Source organism: Ceratotherium simum, chromosome 11 (genome assembly GCF_057802395.1).
Source record: "Ceratotherium simum simum isolate JZ-2026a chromosome 11, ASM5780239v1, whole genome shotgun sequence".
Taxonomy (NCBI): domain Eukaryota; kingdom Metazoa; phylum Chordata; class Mammalia; order Perissodactyla; family Rhinocerotidae; genus Ceratotherium; species Ceratotherium simum.
In genome coordinates this window covers 32680466-32698612 of record NC_141910.1, presented here as the reverse complement: position 1 = coordinate 32698612, position 18147 = coordinate 32680466, and the positions used below count along the sequence as shown (strand labels likewise).

Sequence of the window (18147 nt, the reverse complement as noted above, 5' to 3'; positions counted from 1 at the left end):
AAACTATTATTTATGTAGTACAATTATTTACAGATTACAAGTATTTATATAACTAAATAACAATTATTTACATAACTAAGAGATGAAATTGTATTTTGTAGGTCATTTAGTCCAGGCTTCTGACCAGAAAAAGGGAAATTTTAAGCAAGACTGGCCATTGTCTATCTAAGCTATTGTTAAGGATCTCCAGGAATACACATTCGCTCACCACTTCTGCTGGCCTGTTCTCACATTTATACTAGAATTACAAGCAAATGCTGTTTTCTCTTCCCTTAGGCCTCAATCAACACGCCCTTGTTCAAATCCATTTCCACTGTTTAGTCCTCTGTGGACCACACTACCACTGCCAGTTTTCCTTAGTTCAAATTCTTTTTTCTGTTTGTCAGCTCACATTTTTCTGGCCTACTTTTCCTGCTTACAAATGCAATGCTATCGAGACTTTTCCCTTTACACAATTCTGGACCGCCTGATCTACAGACACCAGTGATAGACATTTTTTTAAACTCGCCAGGTAACAACAACCTACTAAGGATTTTACGAAGCATCTGCCCATGTCATTTCCAAGGTATAAAATGGGAAATTAGCAAATCAGATAGAAGCAAGAGGAAAGGTTAGGGAGTCACTGAAAGTGCAGCGATGCTGCTGCTGTGATGAACAGATCAAGAGGACTATAACACGTTCTGGGAACTAACCTTTGGGAGAGCATTAGTGAGGTGAGATGACAGTGAGTAAAATAAATAAAGCAGGGGCTATGAGGGGAAGGAGGCTGAATGTTAGACCAGTTTCACAGCAGGCGGATCGGAAACGTTTTCAGCTCAGTGAAGACAGCACCGTTTCTCTTAGGCAGATAGAGGTAATTCAAGGAGATACTGACTACACGAATTTTATTTCCACTGAGGACATAACAAGAAGATATTAATTTATGTCAGCAGAGAAAGGATTTTCATTAAATTTAAGGAAGAAATTCTGCCCAGGAAAAGTTATTAAACACTTAAATGGAATACTGAGAGAGAAAAAAATATGAAATTGCATTAGCTTATACAGACATCTTTTAAACACAAGGGAGATTCTCATATGTGAAAGAGGGTGTTTAGGATATGCAGTCAGTAATTATTTTATTATTAAAAAAGAAGAAATTATAAGTTCAGGGCATTGCCGCAAGAGGCATGCAGCCTTGGTTTGAAAGCTAGCTTTGCAAATTCCTAGTGTGTGTACTTGGGTAAATTTCTTTGGGCCTCAGTTTTTCCCATCCGTAAAATGGAGAAAACAGTACCTACCTTACAGGGTTGTGGGGAGGATTAAATGAATTAATATACATAAAGAGCTTAAAATAGTGCCTGACACAGAATACGAGTTATGTAAGACTTTGTTCTTATTGTTGTTGTTGTTATTAGTCAATAGGAAAAAGACGCCAGAACCTAGAGACAGAGATAAAGAATGATTATACTTTATGTGACTGAATCGTAGACAATAATGTGTTTATCCCTGCCCTTTTCTTCCTCCTGTTCTTCTCTTCAGCTCAATCCCAGAGCTAGAAGTCAAGAAATGCATGTTCTGGCCCCTTCCTCCACTAACCAGATGTGTGATTCTTTGTATGTTAAATCACCAGTTCTCAATGTTCTGGTTGTTTCAGATTGTTAGTTCTCCTCTCTCTCTCAATTTACCTTCTTCTCTAACACTCCTTTTTTCCCAATCATCTTTTCTCCTATCTCCTGCTCCTCTCTCTCAGTCTGCTGTCTCATTTTTTCAATTATTACACATCCCAAGCTTTGCAGCTTCCCTGAGGCCTCATCATCCGTCCATCTTCCATCTCTTGTGGGCGGAAGACACTCCAGGATTGTATATTTGGCCCCAATTCAAATCTTTATTGCCTCTGTTTAGAATGAAATACAACATTTTCTGTGTCATACAAACAAGGACTCTGTCCAGCATGAAAAATGTCTTGGGTCTGGGGGAGGGGGAGGTGCCCATTATTCTTCTTTATTTCCAATGACCTCTGGGAAAGTGCGCAGCTCTTGGCTAACAGTCATAGAGGAGCGCCATTCTCAGATGAAGAATTATTCTAATTCCTGAAGCTTTACCTCTGCCTGTACTTTTATGAAGGAAATCAATGTAGAGAGTAGAAGAATAAACAATGGATGAAATGCAAACAGAAAGAAACTTTAAATGTTATTTGAAGCCAAAAAATATAAATTGTGTTAGAAGTAAGAAAGACATATTTTTTTAACTCTACCATTCTAATCTAAACAAAGGTTTAAGAGACGAGAGAAGAAATAATTAATGACATATGTATCAAAAAAATTTCCCAATAATGATAGAAACTGAGCAATGAGGCATGTTCTGGAACTTATAAATGACTTATTTAAATATTAAAAACAAAAATTCTTATAGATTCCCTAACTACTCTGGCAAAAGAAGTTTCAGGGCTATTACTGACTTGTTTTTTTTTTTAAATGGCTGTCTCAAAATATTTCTGTGGTGATCTCGGCTTATTTTGAACTCACTGGGAGCTTAGTAAATAAGTTTAATCTCCTAGTTTTCTTATGTATGAAAGTTTTAAAGAAGTCATTATTAATATTAGCTTAACTTTTTCCATCTGTTTGAAAATAATTTTGGCTTATTCCAATAAACAGTTAAATAATAACTATTATTACTTAATAATAGTTAAAGTCCCAAAGTAAGTCACTCTTGGTAACTGTCACAGCAATTTTAGAGCAAGACTTAACATTGTTAGTTGTTCACACAACCCCCAGGAAGAGTCAGGATGTTATTAATGAATAATATGAAAATGCTACTTTGCAGAAAGCTCAAAATCTCTAATACCATGCCTGATCACAGAAAGTCATTTGTCTTACTATAAGGATAGACTTTTTAGGTTTCTAAGGTCATATGCAGAAAACAATATACATTACATAGACTATTTTAAATCATAAGGTCATATTTTAATGACATGTTTAACCAATATACATTTTTGAGGATTTTAGCATGATTTCTAAGATTTTTTAAAAAAATCCTTCTCTGCTTACATTATGTAGTTTTCTTGTATATGTCATATTTTTGTGTATGTCTCTCTGTATGTATATACATATATACATTTATATATCAAAAGTAAATGTTTCATTATTTAAAAATATCTCAATACTTTACTTCACGGAAAGTTGGCCCAATTTTTAAAATAGGGGTTCATAAATGTATCCTCCTACACATTTAATTGTGCATTTGGGTCAAGAAATACAATACATAACTTCCTATCTTTACAATGTTTTCAATTAGATAAATTAAACATTTAGTACCTTATGCATCATATGTAATCATTTTAAATAAATAATTACATTATTTGCTTAAAAAAATCAATTTTGCATTCAAGATAAAGAGCTTAAGCTGAAAAGTAGAATCTTCCATGCAGCAGCTATAGTTATATGCTACCATGCCAGCTATTTCCCTAAGGAGAGTCCAGGCACACTTAATTACAGAGAGACATCATTACTTAGAAGAAAAACATGAGTCTTTAATTTCCTTGCCTCTACTGGACAAGGCAGTTCATACTGCTGAATCCAGCAATGTCTGAGTAACACTTAAGCTTAGCTGGTTCCACATACAAGCCCAGGTATTGTTAGGTCACGAACAACAGTAGCTCCTAAGCTGTGATCAGTGCTGCTCCTGTTATGGATATCATCCACACAGAATTCATTATGTCTATAATTAAACATAGAAAGCCCCTCCTGATCTGAGGATGCCAGTGAAGCAACTGTTCTTCTTGGCAGCTCCTCTTCTAACTTTTGGACCACCAGATCCCTTCTGGGAACCAACCTAAGAAAATGCTATTTGAAGTAGCAGTTGTTCCTGTAATGTGGTGTCAGTGTATTTTTAATTACAGTTCAGATAGTTTTGAGCACAAGCAACTAGACAAGTCTGGGTCAGCACTTTGGCTTGCCAGGTCAGACTTGTTTTCCTCCCACTTCTTTCCAATAATAGTTTCTCATATATAACAGGAATAGCATAGAAAAAACATTTTTCTAACTCAAAAAACCACTCCTGAGTTCAATTTTAGGCAATGCATTGGGAAGCCCAACTCATTTATCCAAAAAGAAACACTATCTTCTCATTATGTAATTTCAATTAAGTGCTCAGTGTACCATCATCTATATCTTCAACAGAACCATGTTCTAACTCAGCAACTCTGTCTACTTATGTGACTGGCTGGGTCTTTACACTTGTGCTGAAGCACCAAAAACTTCAATATTTTCAATAATTTTTCTTGTCTGACCCCGAAATCGATGGAAATTTTGTGTTGCTTGTTTTATGAAAAACTAAATATTTTCATTCACAAGATCAAAAGTTAGTTGTAATGTTCTTTAGATGCAAAATACTGGAGCTTTACTTCCAGTTACATGAGAGTAGAATCAATCCATTAAGCATAATACGAATAGAAAGTCAACAAAAGAAGCAAATAAGCAAGTATTATAGAAACAAAGTGTGATGTGTGATGAATTCTGACAAACTATTCCATTTGTTTATTGTCATGACATTAGGAAATGGCACTGAATTTAAGGGTCTGCTACAATCCTCAATTCTGAAGGCTTTATTATAAGTCAGCCATTCAAAATACCAGCAAGCTGACAAGTAGTGAATAAACTCCCAGCATCCATTAGCTGCTTGTTAAGTGAAACACACAAGCTATGTCATATAATGGACAGGTTGCCTGCTGGGGCAACGGGCATAGCTTCAGTCAAATCTCAGCTCTGCCACCGAGATATGGGACTTTTGGCAAGTTAGCTTTTCTAATCCACAATTTTCTCAGCTGTAAAATGGGAATTTTATAAAACTTATCAAGCAGGATGCTGTAGGAATAAATAAGGTAAGATGGAGTAAGCACACTGTAAGATGCCTTTCACTCAGACAACATTAAATAGTAATTATAATAACTGCTGTGATTCTAAGCAGAACGATTTTAAATTGTATTCAAATTCAAGAGGTGCTTACGCACCATTAAAAGAGGGACACGTAATGAACCTTTTGAAGTAATTTGATGCCTAAATTTTGAGAAAGAAATCATGTATATTTGTAGATTTAGAGAGTATTATGAGAGTTACGGCTAGACTAGTAACGTTTTTTCCAGTATCTAATCACTCATTCAAATATGTGTTGAGCTCTTACAACATACTCCTCACTCAATTACTTAAAATGCTGGCAATTGAGTTGTCCTAATTGGAAAACTTGCATTGCTTGAACGTGTTGGTAGGAGTTTCGCTCAATAGATGGGAACGTAAAATAAGAACCTATTTTTTATTTCCATAATAAAGGCATAAGAAATTGAAAACAAGTTCAAAGCTTGTACAGGTGTTTAAAACAGAAACTCTCCCTCCTTACTTAGATTTATTCATATATAAATACACTTGCTCTCTGGAATGGTTTTTGGATTTATGTTATAAATATTTGACTCTTTTGCCTAAAATTTTTAAATGTGGATTTACATTAAGGATTCCTTTGTAAGTAAGCTTTCATATGTATTCAGTGCATCGGTATTCATTGAACAGCATTCCTTTTATAATTTGAAGGATTTTTTTAAATTGAAGTAGAGCTGACATACAGTAAAGTACATAAATATTAAGAATGTAGTTCAGTGAATTTTTACAAATATATATACCCATGTGACCACTACCCAGATCATGTCAAAGGCTCCACTGTGTCCTCTTCTAGTCAATACCACCAAAAGGTAACCTCTATTCTGACCCCTATCACCGTAGATTAGTTGTGTCTGTTTTGAATGTCATATAAATAGAATCATATAATATGCACTCATATAGTTGCTACCTTAAATTACTTATTTCATTTGTTTATATTTTGCACAGGAGGAACAAGAGGACCAATGCCATCTTTACTCAGCTTGTCTGTACCAGTGTATCAATATATAACAAGAGAACTCTATCAAATCTTATCATATTATTGGGCATAAATGATCTAAAATTCACCTAAAATGACCCCCAATAAATTCACAGAAAAATGTTTAACTTTTTCACTATTAACATTCACAACATCCTAGAGCCATTTATCCTGCTGCCATTAGATTCTGTTTCAAATTTTCAAGCTCCTCTGAGAGTTTACATCTATTAGCTACTCACAAACACTCTGAGAGGTAGGTGAGAAGGAGTTCACAATATATTAGTAGTCTGATTAGGTGTTTCCCAATTTACAATCTTGGAAATTGAAACATAGAACATTAGTGGCCTTATTCTACTTTTAACGGCGATTTAGAGGCAATGCCTCATTTGAAATTTAGTTCTTTAGACCTCATGCCACATTCTGCTCACACACACCTAAATAATAACATGGCAGGAAAGGAATCTGAGAGAGAATTGCAGCCATTTCCATATTCAAGTAGAAATATATGGAATCCATACTTAAGAGAGAAAACCAAAAAGCCATGCAATTTCTGAAGAGCTCTAAAGCAACTAACCAAAAAATCTTTTCTTGTTTTCCAAAACCTAATTGGAACATTTTAAGACTGACTGTTCAGCAAAGACCATGTAAATTTACCAATTCCTGCACTTCCAAGTAGTAGAAAAGGGAGTGAGCCATAAAATTGTAGAGAAGTGCACAAGAAAAAAGTATAGGGGTTTTGCATAATATTGCTTTGCATAATGAACTAAAAACTTCTAAATGCAGAAATGAATTATTGTGAGTTATGTCAAATATACTTGTGCACTTTTTGCAAGGACAGCTTGCATAGCAACGTCTAATAGTAGGTTTATTATCTCCATAACAAAAGCAAATCTGAATATCTATGACAAGGTCTAATTTTCAATGCAGATTCATAGGAGTTAACTCTGCAACCAGTGCAGCCACCAAATGCTCACCGAGAAAGGGATATAGAATGTGGTTAATGAGTGTTTTCAGGAACCAGTGTGGCTCAGAGTCCTAATTCTCCCCATGCAGATAAGAACAACAGAAATATTATACAGTTGCCAGTCCTTTCTGTAATCAATCAGGAGAATTTTTTTAATAATCAGTTTAATTACCACATTTCACTTAATCGTATCCAAAACTGGAACATGATTTCACTGGCATATATATAATGTTATGCTAAAAAATACAATCTGTTTATGATAACTATAATATCTTGTTTGAGCTTTTAAAGCTCAAATGTATTACCTAGCTTCTCTGGAGCATACATGTAAATAACTTTAACTTATAGGACAGCCTCAAAGACAAATTGTAAATAGGATAGCTCCATCAGAAATCTGTATCTACACATTAGGAAAAATATAGTAAAAATCACTATTTAAGTAAGTATAGGATTGGGATGGATAAAGGCATTAGTTTATGTGAAGAGGGATAGTTTTTAAAAATGCTTTGGTGTTAAAGGATTGCTTAATAATAAAAATTCTCAAACAGAATATGATTTTTAAAATATTTTGAATCGTGACTAGACATGGGTAACATTAGAGCACAGCTGTGCAAATCAAAAATAGAGGTTCATTGTCTTTACTACTTGCTTTTGTTTACACGTTGAAACTTTTGCGCTAATCAAGGATCATTATTACACTAGAATTTCTTTTAAATGAGAAGGAAAATGTTCTATATTTGAATTTTGCTTGAGAGCACCCATAAAGAAAATGGTGTCAGTAGAAGAAGTGGTGCTGGTGGTGGTAATAATAACAAAATAACAAGTGGACACTTAAGAATGCTTATTCTGTGCCAGGCACTGTTCTAATAGCTTTACACAAAGTTACCTGCTTAATTTTGATAAGATCCCTATGAAGTAAGTACTATTATTGTCCCAATTTCACAGATGAAAAAACTGAGGAACGGAAGTTTGAATGAACCCACTTAAAGCAGGCAGTGGGGTCCCCGAGTCGGTGTAATTTAACTTCTACACTACAACCACATCTCAGAACAATTAAACACAATCTCAAAATAACACATTCCATCTCATTTGTGGCATTCTGGAAAAGTAACTCAGTTTTGATTGTTATTTTATAATCAAGATAAGCTTTTCTGATAGACCACATAGATGGCTTTCATTGTCATATTTTAAAAGCTTCCCATAACATTTTATCTAGATCAAAATTATTGATGAATTTCTGCACTGCACTCAAAGCTTTTTAAGCACAGGTGATTTACTTTTTCCTACAACAGAATTCAAACAAAACTCTGGCAAAATCTCTGAATTATTTTTGTCTAGTAGCTACCTATACAGTAACTACTTACATTTTTTTAAACTTATAAAGATTATAAGTACCTATGTAATATTTTCCTTTATCGTAGCAGTTAAAATATTGAAAGCCTAGAATCAATCAACCAATATATATTGTGACAAAGAAGACACTTTGAGCAAGGTACTTGGGGGTACAATGGACATTGCCAATGAGCTCCAGAAGCCCACAGATTCAATGGGTATATCCAAGAGAAATCACATGACAATCCACATAAAGTGTTCAGATAACGCTTTTTACAAGCGGAACTCAAGTGTTCCTAACAAGAAATGGCCTTAGATTTCTATTCATAACCAAACTCACAAAGATTCTAACTTCCTTACAGAAAGAATCTTGTTTTTCTCTATGGCCCCTAGTTCAGCCTACAGCTTACAGTGGGTGCTTAACAAATGTTGTTGACTGACAAACAGAAAATAATGTTTTCTCTTTTTCTCTTGCCCCCATCAATCTGTTGTCTACACTGTAGCCAGAGTGACATTTTTGAAATACAAATTTGATAATGGCATCCTCCTCCCCAACTTCCACACTAAACTTCTTCCATTGCTTTTCCATCACTTTTACAACAAAGATTAAAATCTTTAACAGGGTCTAGGAGGCCCTGCATGCATGACCTGGCCTGCTCCTCTCTCCAAGAGCCCCATACTCAAGGGCCTCTGTGCTGAGCCATCTCCTGCACCAGGTTTCTGTACCTAATATTTCTCCTCTGCCTTTATCTGGTTAATTCCTTCTCATCTCTCAAATTTTAGTTTAAATATCACTCCTCAGGAAAACCTCCTTGATTAGGTCAGTTTGCACTATTTTAAGTTCTCACAGTACCGTGTACCTGTCCTTCAAAATACATACCACCATTTTCAGTTGCAATTTATTTTTTTAAATTTATTATGCCTCCTGACTGGAATGCAAAGTCTATAATGGTAGGAGATATTTCTGAGAGTTGACTCACCATTTTATTGCCTGAGCCTAGTACTCAGAAACATACAAAGCACTCAATCGATATTTGTTGAATAAAGAAATGAATGAATGAATGAGTGGTTGTCTATCTGGTTATATCACTGAAAGCAGGGGCTTTATTAAACGACATCTATCACATGCCATGTTTAGGAATATTAAGCAATCAGCCATCACAAGCCATATGTGTTTATGGCCATTTAAACAGGGAAGACGAATAAAAGTGACACTCAAGAGTCTAGAATGAAATTTTAATATAAATGGCTCTAAAATGCATGACTTGGACCTGGAAATCATAAAAACTATAACTTCAGTTAATTTCTCATTGATCAGCCTTTTATTCTCATTTTTAAGCTGGATAGCCACAGAATTCACTAATTCTTTTAAGCTGCTAGGAAACTATTAGCCTTCTTAAGTAGAAACTTATGAAATAATAATGATCCTGGGGCATTTAGATGAGTATGATTCACTGAAAAAGCTATGTACCCCATTAAGCATCCATCATTCAGGAGAGATGACATTCTTGGATAGTTGAGTTCAGGGTCAAAGAACATAAGTGATGCGTAAGTTATGTCTGTTCCATCAGCCATTTATGTATATATATATATTTTTTTCTCTTAAATAATGCCTGAACCTGAAAGAAATATCAATCCTAATAAACTGGATATCTTATTCAGCAGACATAATAATACGTTGCTCAAGAGTAAGCGTGTTTGTGCTCTTACCTGAGCTCTGCCACTAACCTGGTCATGACACGTAACCTTTGTTGTGTTCTCTTTCCATCACTACTTAAATAAATAAATAAAACTTGCTAGGCCTAAATAAATAAAGAAAGGAGGAAAGTAAGCTCATTAAATAAAAATATTCTAGAAATCCGTAGGTGCATAAGTTGTTTCAAACCCTTCTAGGACGGAAAAAAAAAGAGAATAGTCTAATTGTTGTTTTAGTAGTTCTTATTGTGTTTTAAATATGAAGGCAACTAAAATAATATCAGACATTAAGTTAAAAAAGAAATTGTGGTTGAGACCAGATATAATTTAAATTTTGTTTAATGTTTGCCATTAAGTTTTTTCCTAAATTCTCTGTAAAGAATGTAGATTTGTTTTTAAATTAGTTTTTAAGAAGAATGTGGCAATCAGTGTAAATATTGGCTAGAGGCAGGGCTTTGTTTGTATTTCATCTGAATAGAAATCATCTATCCCTAGCCATCAATACATGATTGGTGTTGGGAGAGACATACATCCTCAATTAATTATTTAATAGTCACTTGACACACATGAAACGGGGAAAATAAGAAAAATGGAGCCAATCCTTCTGGGAAGACCAACTCTGCCTTTATCACTCCTTCTCCTATTTCTGTGATAATCAAAGGAATCCAGCCTATTGTTTTCCTTTCATGGCTAGTGGTGAGATCTTTGCACTCTGTTTTCAGCCGAAATTTTCAAAACGAACCAATGCTTCAGAATAATCCTGATGGATTTCCCTTTCTGAATTGAATTACCTTATGCATCAGGTACTATACTGTTCAATTATGTATCTTGCTAATTCCAAATTCTTCATCTCATGGAAAGAGCTATCCTCTTGCAAAATAAAATGCATTTCAGAGACATCTAATTCTGCTTCTCTTCAACATATTACTTTTGCCATGCTTTCTCCACTCTTAACTGTTCCCAATTATGCATGATCCCTGGATCCCTACATTAAAAATGCACAGAAAAATAAAACATTTCATTTAAAACACCCTCCCACACAGAACAAGCTGTCTTTGTGTCATATTTGTTTTCTAATTTAAGGAAGGAAGTTATATCCCATGTGTCCTTCATTAAATTGCCTGCTCTGTATTTTAAAGTGGCATTGGGACACTTAGAGCAATTTTTCCCATAAAATAATGTTCACTTTTCATTCATTTCTATTAGTCAGGGCAGAGATATGCAACTTCAAATTATATATGGCAAATCATCATGTGTAGTGATCTTATTCATGATTGACAATTTAGTTAGATTTGGGAGAGGAAAAACAAGCAAAAAGAGGAAGACTGGCAATGGATGTTAGCTCAGGGTCAATCATGCACTGTTTTATTTCTGTAAAGCATAACTATAAAGCCTAATGCCAAATCCATGGAAATTTACTGGCCAAGCTGAATTGCAATATAGGCCATGGAGTACAGTCTTCTATAATTACTTAAGCCAAGATATAATGAAAACAAAAACCCTCATGAAGGCAGACAGCAATAAAATAACCCTTTACTTTTTTTCCATAAACCCATGAAGCCTACAAAACTCTCCTAATGACCAGCTTTTTTCTTCCTCACTAACTCCCTTTGCTGTTTAAACAATTACAAATTTTATCAAGTCTTCATTTCTCTTCAAGTCAGGTGAGAGAGAACTGCCCAGTCTAATAAGATTTGCAAGGGCTAGTTCCCCTTAGCAGTGTCAGCAAAAAAAACCAGAAGACATTACACAATAAAATACAGCCATACATAGAGCTTTGTCCCTACAGCTTTCAAAATAAGATGTAATAATTCACCTTTTTAAAAATTTCAGCCATAAATGCCATTTATCCATGTGTTGATTTCCTTGATTTGACCCATAAGCGATCTACTTTAAGCCCTGCCATCTCTCCTGCTCTGCCACAGATATATTCACGTCTCACCATGTTCCATCTTTTTCACATCACTCACTTTCTGTTCAGAGGCTTTTATGTATTTATACAACGGTATATTTCCTTGGTCACTGTCCTGGAGCAACATTGGAGAAACACACTAATGACTGAATTTTATTTATATAGGGGAGAAAATAAAACTTAGGTATGATTTCTTTTTCAATTCCACATTGTTTCAATCTCTAAGAACAACAAATTACAGCTTGGACTCTGGCCTCTACTATTCGGATAAATATCATTAGCTGAATATCCTCAGAAAATCTCAAATCTCTTGCAATCCTTCATACATATCCCCGGTTTATTAGCCTACAGAAGATTCCCAGTCCAGCAACGTCTAAATTTCTCTACTATTTATCTTGCCAAGGCATCTGCTAATTGAGAAATATGTTATTTAATCTCTAACATTTCTAAACATTAGCTGACCTGTCTCCCACTTCAAGAAACCACAGAATTCACATAATTTTACTTAAATTGACAAATGTTGGACTTGGACATAACCACAGTAACTAACATTAATTCCAAGAACCCTTCTCCTTCTAATCAAGAAAATCTTCACATAACCCCCCACCCCTCCACCTTTTCCACAACCAGGAGCAGGACTGTACACTTAACTTGTAAAAGGCACAGTAATGCCTATGAAGCCTCTCTCCCTTCTCCTTTATCAAGAGTAACTACGTAGGGATTCTCAACCATGGGGAACCTCTCCTGCACTTCATTCTTCACCAAATGCGGGCCCACTCTTCTAGATGCTTGCCTGCATCTTATGGGGGGAAATCTGGGTATTACAGACTTAGAGGTGGTAGAGGAGAGCACAGCAGTTATTCAGGAGGGCCACGGCCCAGTGAAGATAGGGAGCAGCTTGGCAAAGAACCCGAGGAACGAAGGGGAGAGGTCATTCTCCTTGCCACTTGAAAGCAAGTGCGGTTGTTAGAAAGCACTCCCAGGAGGAATCCGAACCTGGAAACGAGGCTGCTCTGCCATTAAGAGGATGCCACCGGGAAGCTGTGAGAGATGATAAGGCAGAGAGGCCAGAAACAGGTCTTCACCTCGAAGCTAATGAAACATACTGTCCAGAGGAGGCAGACCCCATGCACCAGCCCGTCCCGGCCTGGCCCTCCTCCCCGCGCCCTGCCCAGACCGAGGCCCCCGGGGTGGGGCGTCGGGCCTTACCTTGGCTGCAGTCCTTGCCGCGGAAGCCGGTTCGTGAGCAGTCGCACACCGCCTGGTCGTCCACCACGGAGCACACGCCTCCGTTGAGGCACACCCCGCCCTCGCCCTCCTCGCCCGCCTCGCACGGGCTCCCGCCGCCGCTGTTGGGCGGCTCGTCGTCCAGCTTCACCTCGCCGCTGTCCACGGGCAGGGCCTGAGAGGAGTTGACCCGCACGTCGCGGATCCACCCTTTGAAGGGCTCGCGCTCGCGCACGGAGGCCAGAGTGAGCTTGAGCGCCGCGGCGCGCAGTTCGGGGGGCAGCCCCCCGACGAAGAGGCCGCTGAACACCGTCATGTCCCTGCGCTTGGACTTGACCTCCACCCACTTGGCCTCCACCTGGTCGATGAAGAGCGTGGTGTTGCGGAACTGACGGCGGATGCGCACGTTGTGCCACGCGCCGTCGTTGACCGGCGTGTTGGCCAGCAGCGTGGCGGGCTCGGCGCAGAAGATGGAGAAGCTGAGCTGCAGGCGGCCGCCGCGCGTCAGGATGAGCTCCAGGAAGTCGCAGAAGCCCTCGTCGTCGAAGTAGAGCACCAGGCCGCGGGCGCTGCGCGTCTTGAGCTGGAAGCTCATCTCGCTCTCGCAGCAGGCGTTCCACTTGGGGAAGCGCGTCCACTGGCCCTCAGCGCCCGGGAACTCCAGCCCGCTGCCCAGCTCTGCCCAGCAGCCCAGGAGCAGCAGCGAGAGGCACAGGAGAAGGCAGCCCCCGCGCTGGAGAAGCGCCGTCCCCATGCTCGGGGCTGGGGTGCGGCGGGGGGGTGCCGGGGCCGACAGGGTCAAAATGGTCCTGGACACCGTGTTGGAGAAATAGGGGTCCGGGAATAAGCAGGGTAAGGGGATGGTTAGGAGTGGGAGGGATGCACCCTCCTTTAGCTCTTTTTTTCTTCTTCTTCTTCCAGCAACCCCTCCCTCTCTCCCTATAGTCCCCTTCCAACAGGAAAACGTAGACCCCAGTGCTACAGGGCAGCCACAGAACTTCCAGACCAAAGGGAGGATACACTTTGGAAGCAACGTTCTGGAAAAGGCATCAACAGAAGGTCAAGGGAAATCACTTATCCATTTGAGTCCGATGAACTAGTTTAAGGGCATCGGTGGTGTCAACAGATGCTTCACTCCTCAAATACCATCATCTGCCGGGTACCATCAGTGATACCAGGCAAAAGGGAAGCAGTTAGAGTCAGGTAAGAAGCAAACACTTCTCGGCGAAGTACAAGAAGCCAGCAATGAACCAGGAAACTTGGATGCTTGTGAATGCTTCAAGTGTTTCTCCTCCAGATGTATTGTCCCAAACCAGAAGGGAGAAAGGGGTTCCTTGCCTCTTTAGGGCACCACTTATCAACCCCAGAGCAGCTTCAAAGGCCTGCTTCTTCTGTCATATCACGGACTTCCAGCACCACTGTAGCCAAAGCAGAATTCCTTGGGCATGGCCTCACAGACTGGATTTTACTTCTCTTTTTCCCTCCCCAACAGTAGGGCTCAAAACCAGAAGCTGGGAAATAGCCAGAAGCTGTTAGATGTGGAAATGACAACAGCTCCTCTTCTTTTCTCTCCGCCTCTGCAAGGCCAAGCTGAGATGCCAGCATATCAATTGGTTGTGTGTTGGTGATGCATTTTGGTTTTGTCTTTTTATAAGGCAATCTGCAGAGAATTAAAATAAAAATTAAGTTCTAAAGTCATTTATAGTATCATATAAATCATTCAGCTCAGAAACCAGGTCTGTAACTAGCACTGTTAGTAAGCCAGAGTTAACATTATTGGAAGGAGCTTATTTGTCCTGATCTACAAGTAAGAGCTAATGTCTCATAATAGTTAATATCACACCCTTAGAACCAGTCATTGCACCCTTGTAGTTTATTATAACTGTTGGTAGGCAACCCTCCCAGGTTTTTATAGAGATTTTGTTATGGTTATCTTTTACTTTTTTGAGGAAGTTTAATTTTTAAAATATATGAGAAAGAAAGCAAAAGACCTTTTTAAGCTCTATTGTGTACTGATTACATGGACAATAGAAATACAACCTATTCAAATCTCAGTTAATAGCAGGTTTTACAACAGGCAAAGCAGATCAAACCTACAACTGGAAGCTGCCAGCTTGGATTTGCATGGCATTCCTACCATTTTTTTTTTTCTCCGAGAGAAGGAATATTGATGGTTTCTTGGGAGTCTCTTAAATTTCAAAGAATTTGAAAAGTAAAAATTTTCTTTTTTATTAAAGGAATAATCCCCTACAGGAAAAAACATCTCACTGGAGTCAGATATCTATTTTTGGCAGCCTTTATGTTTCAATTACCATAATATTAACTTCTCTGAAGATGGGTAAAGTATTTAATATTTTACCTAACAGTGTAGTGATCTTAACTCCTCTTCTAGTCCTTATCTGGCTGTCAGCTCTTAGAATTTGTGTGGTCAGAACAGCAGTTGGCACGTATGTCACCTTAGCTGCTATGGCTCCAGGATGCTAGAATTTAAAATCATATCTTTAAATCACTCACTGTGCTATTAAATCACCTCTCTGTATGCAACTCTAATCTGACAGGTTTTTGAAATGGTACAGAAATCATAAATAGTGACTTATTTTTGTCATTTTTTTTTTTACCAAAAAAATTACTCTCATATTTTGACCAAAAAAAAAAAAATCACAAATGTTATCATCTGGTCATGTCAAGCAAATGTATGTACTTCCCTCACCATTTCCCACTATTCCCCCCACCCCCAATGCGCACACACACACACATACACACAAATTTATTGCCTGGACACAGAGGCTCACTATCCAATTAGCACTTTTTTTCCTACAAGCTGAAACTAGCAGTAATTTATGGCACTGCATTGTGCTGTTACTCCATGGAGGGAGCTGAGAGCATTTCTCTTCAGTACAGAGCAATCCCTACAGGTGTCAGCTGAGAGCCACCAAGCTAGGGCATCCCACTTCAAGTTCCTCACCAGAGGAAATTGATGACTGGCTTTCTCTTGCAACACACACACAACACAACACATACACACACACGCACGCTGGCCACTAGCAAAAGGAAATAAAAATCTCAGTTACTTATTTATTGTGTCTGATACATTCCACACCATCAGCAATTACCAGCCATATCTTGTCTACTCCTGTGCCAAGCCCAAAGAAACGTGCTCTTAAAAATCATTTCTAAGATAGCGTATTATTCAATATACTCTCAATATTTTAGGGGACTCAGGAATCTGCCAAATTTTCAGTCATTTGCAAAATACATCTGGAATGTAAAGATCAAGAGTAGTGCTTTGAAACCATCCACAAGCTTGTGCGTTAGGAAATCTTTGTGTGTGTGTGACTCGATTGAAGCTGATTATTTTATTAATTAATATTACATAGATCAGAAAACGTTTCTTTACCCTCTCTCCTACCCTCCCCCACTAATGCATACCTGGCAATTTTTTAAGGAATGGAGAAGGGGGGGAAATACATATATATTCTTACCACAGGGGAGGTCAACTGACTCTCCCAGTTCTTAGAGGAAGCTCATTGTGTGTGAGAGAGTATCTGTATTTATATGGAGAAAGAGGATTCTCTCTAGGTGCCGGAAAAACCTGGCGAGTTCACAAATTAGAGGATGAAATAAAAGGATCTGAAAAACAACCTTACTGCAGCCAAAGGAAGAAGCGCTCTAATTCAAAAGCAGACTAACAGCCTCATTAATCTCTTCTTTCATTTCTAGAATCAAATTCATTCCCAAGCCACTAGAAGGATCGATACAGTATGCTCATCGGCTGCAGTTGCATTTATTTTAATATGTTTGTGGTATCAAACACACACACATACGTATACACACATACACACACACTTTTCATGCACCCTTCGATATATACCATCACAAAGACCTGAAATCTTTGGGAGAATTTTTAGAAGTGCCTATCATTTTCCTCCTGGCTTTTGCAAAGTCCCTTAATACCAATGCACACCCAAAATTCTCCCTGGCTTTCCCGCCCAGTCTCTAAGCTCCATCTCTAATACCAGTGCAGTTTCTTGGAGCCTGGAGTCGACTGCACAAATTAAGGATAGGCACAGCATGGGGCTAATGGGGAAGGGAAAGAAAGATGTAGATACAGATATATATATATCAATGTAGATATAATTGGTTTCTAACTTGCCTGTTCTTTTTTTTTCTTTTGCTAGTGAATTACTGCATTCAACCTTTAAGTTACTACCCCAGTTCCACCATCTCATCTTCTTGCCATCTATTTAAAAAGCTTCATACAAAACAACCAAGATCTATACTCCTCTGCCCTCCCACCACCTATCCTTCCCTGTGCATTTGTGGCAAATCCTGGCTCAGTTACAACGGGGAAAGATATCCTTCTCCAGCTTGCCTCGCCCCATCCCCTCCCCCCAACCCAAATTGAGCTTCTTTACCTGCCCGGTTATTCCCCTTAGCTCGAGCCAGAGCCTGAAGCATGCATCGGTCAAAGCGAATTTCCTGAGGTTTGTGGATAAGGCGACTGCCGCTGCCTTTTCAGAGGCGTCAGGCTTGAGCGTCTATCTCCAGGAGTGCGGGAGGGGAGAACAGGCAACAGAGGGAGCAGAAAGAGGAGGAGGAGGAGAGGGAAAGAGCTGGGAAGGAGGAGGCGGTGGTGGAGCCCGAGAAGGCTGGGTTACGTGACGCCGGGTGCTGTCCTTCTGAAAGAGAAGGGCGGAGCTGAGCTCTCCGCAGTACCATGGAGAGCGGCGGGCCGTCCTCAGGCCGGGATACTGGTGGGCTCGGCCCGCGGGCGCAGCCCCTCCAGGTCGGGATGCTGCCGAGCGAGGTGTTTCTACCTTTGCTTCGTCCCTTGCAGGGGGAGCCCGATCCTGGGGGCGGAGACCTGCCGCAAGCGCTTCTAACTTGTCACCACCCACCCTCCCCCACCCGAGAAGAAGAGAAAGAGAGAAAGAGAGAAAGAGAGAGAGAGAGAGAGAGAGAGCGAGCGAGCGAGCGCGCGCCAGAGAACCACGTAGCCTACTGAGCATGCCCAGGCCCCTGCTAGACCCACGGAAAGCTGTGTGGAGATTCCACTTCTCCGGGGTTTAGTCGTGATTGGGCGAGGGTACCTGAGAGGGTGCCAGGGAAGGGCTCGGCAGCCAAAAGGAAGGGG

At 39.3% G+C, this 18147-nt stretch overlaps 1 protein-coding gene across 11 annotated transcripts in view; it reads right to left on the bottom strand.

Moving 5' to 3' along the window:
• Positions 1–17770, bottom strand: part of NRXN1 (neurexin 1) — a 1078564-nt gene extending 1060794 nt beyond the window's left edge. For 5 of the 11 annotated variants that reach the window (XM_087436779.1, XM_087436780.1, XM_087436781.1 and 2 more), the window contains exons 1-2: positions 17429–17770; positions 12996–14673 (exon numbers count right to left, since the gene is read on the bottom strand). In XM_087436779.1, coding sequence (XP_087292905.1) covers positions 12996–13767 — 772 coding nt within the window. In that variant the 5' untranslated portion in view covers positions 13768–14673; positions 17429–17770. Of the gene's footprint in view, positions 1–12995; positions 14674–15372; positions 15494–17428 lie in introns of all 11 variants that reach the window. The other 6 variants (XM_087436774.1, XM_087436776.1, XM_087436777.1 and 3 more) reach the window with 2 other exon arrangements.
• Between the last annotated feature and the right edge of the window lie 377 nt (positions 17771–18147).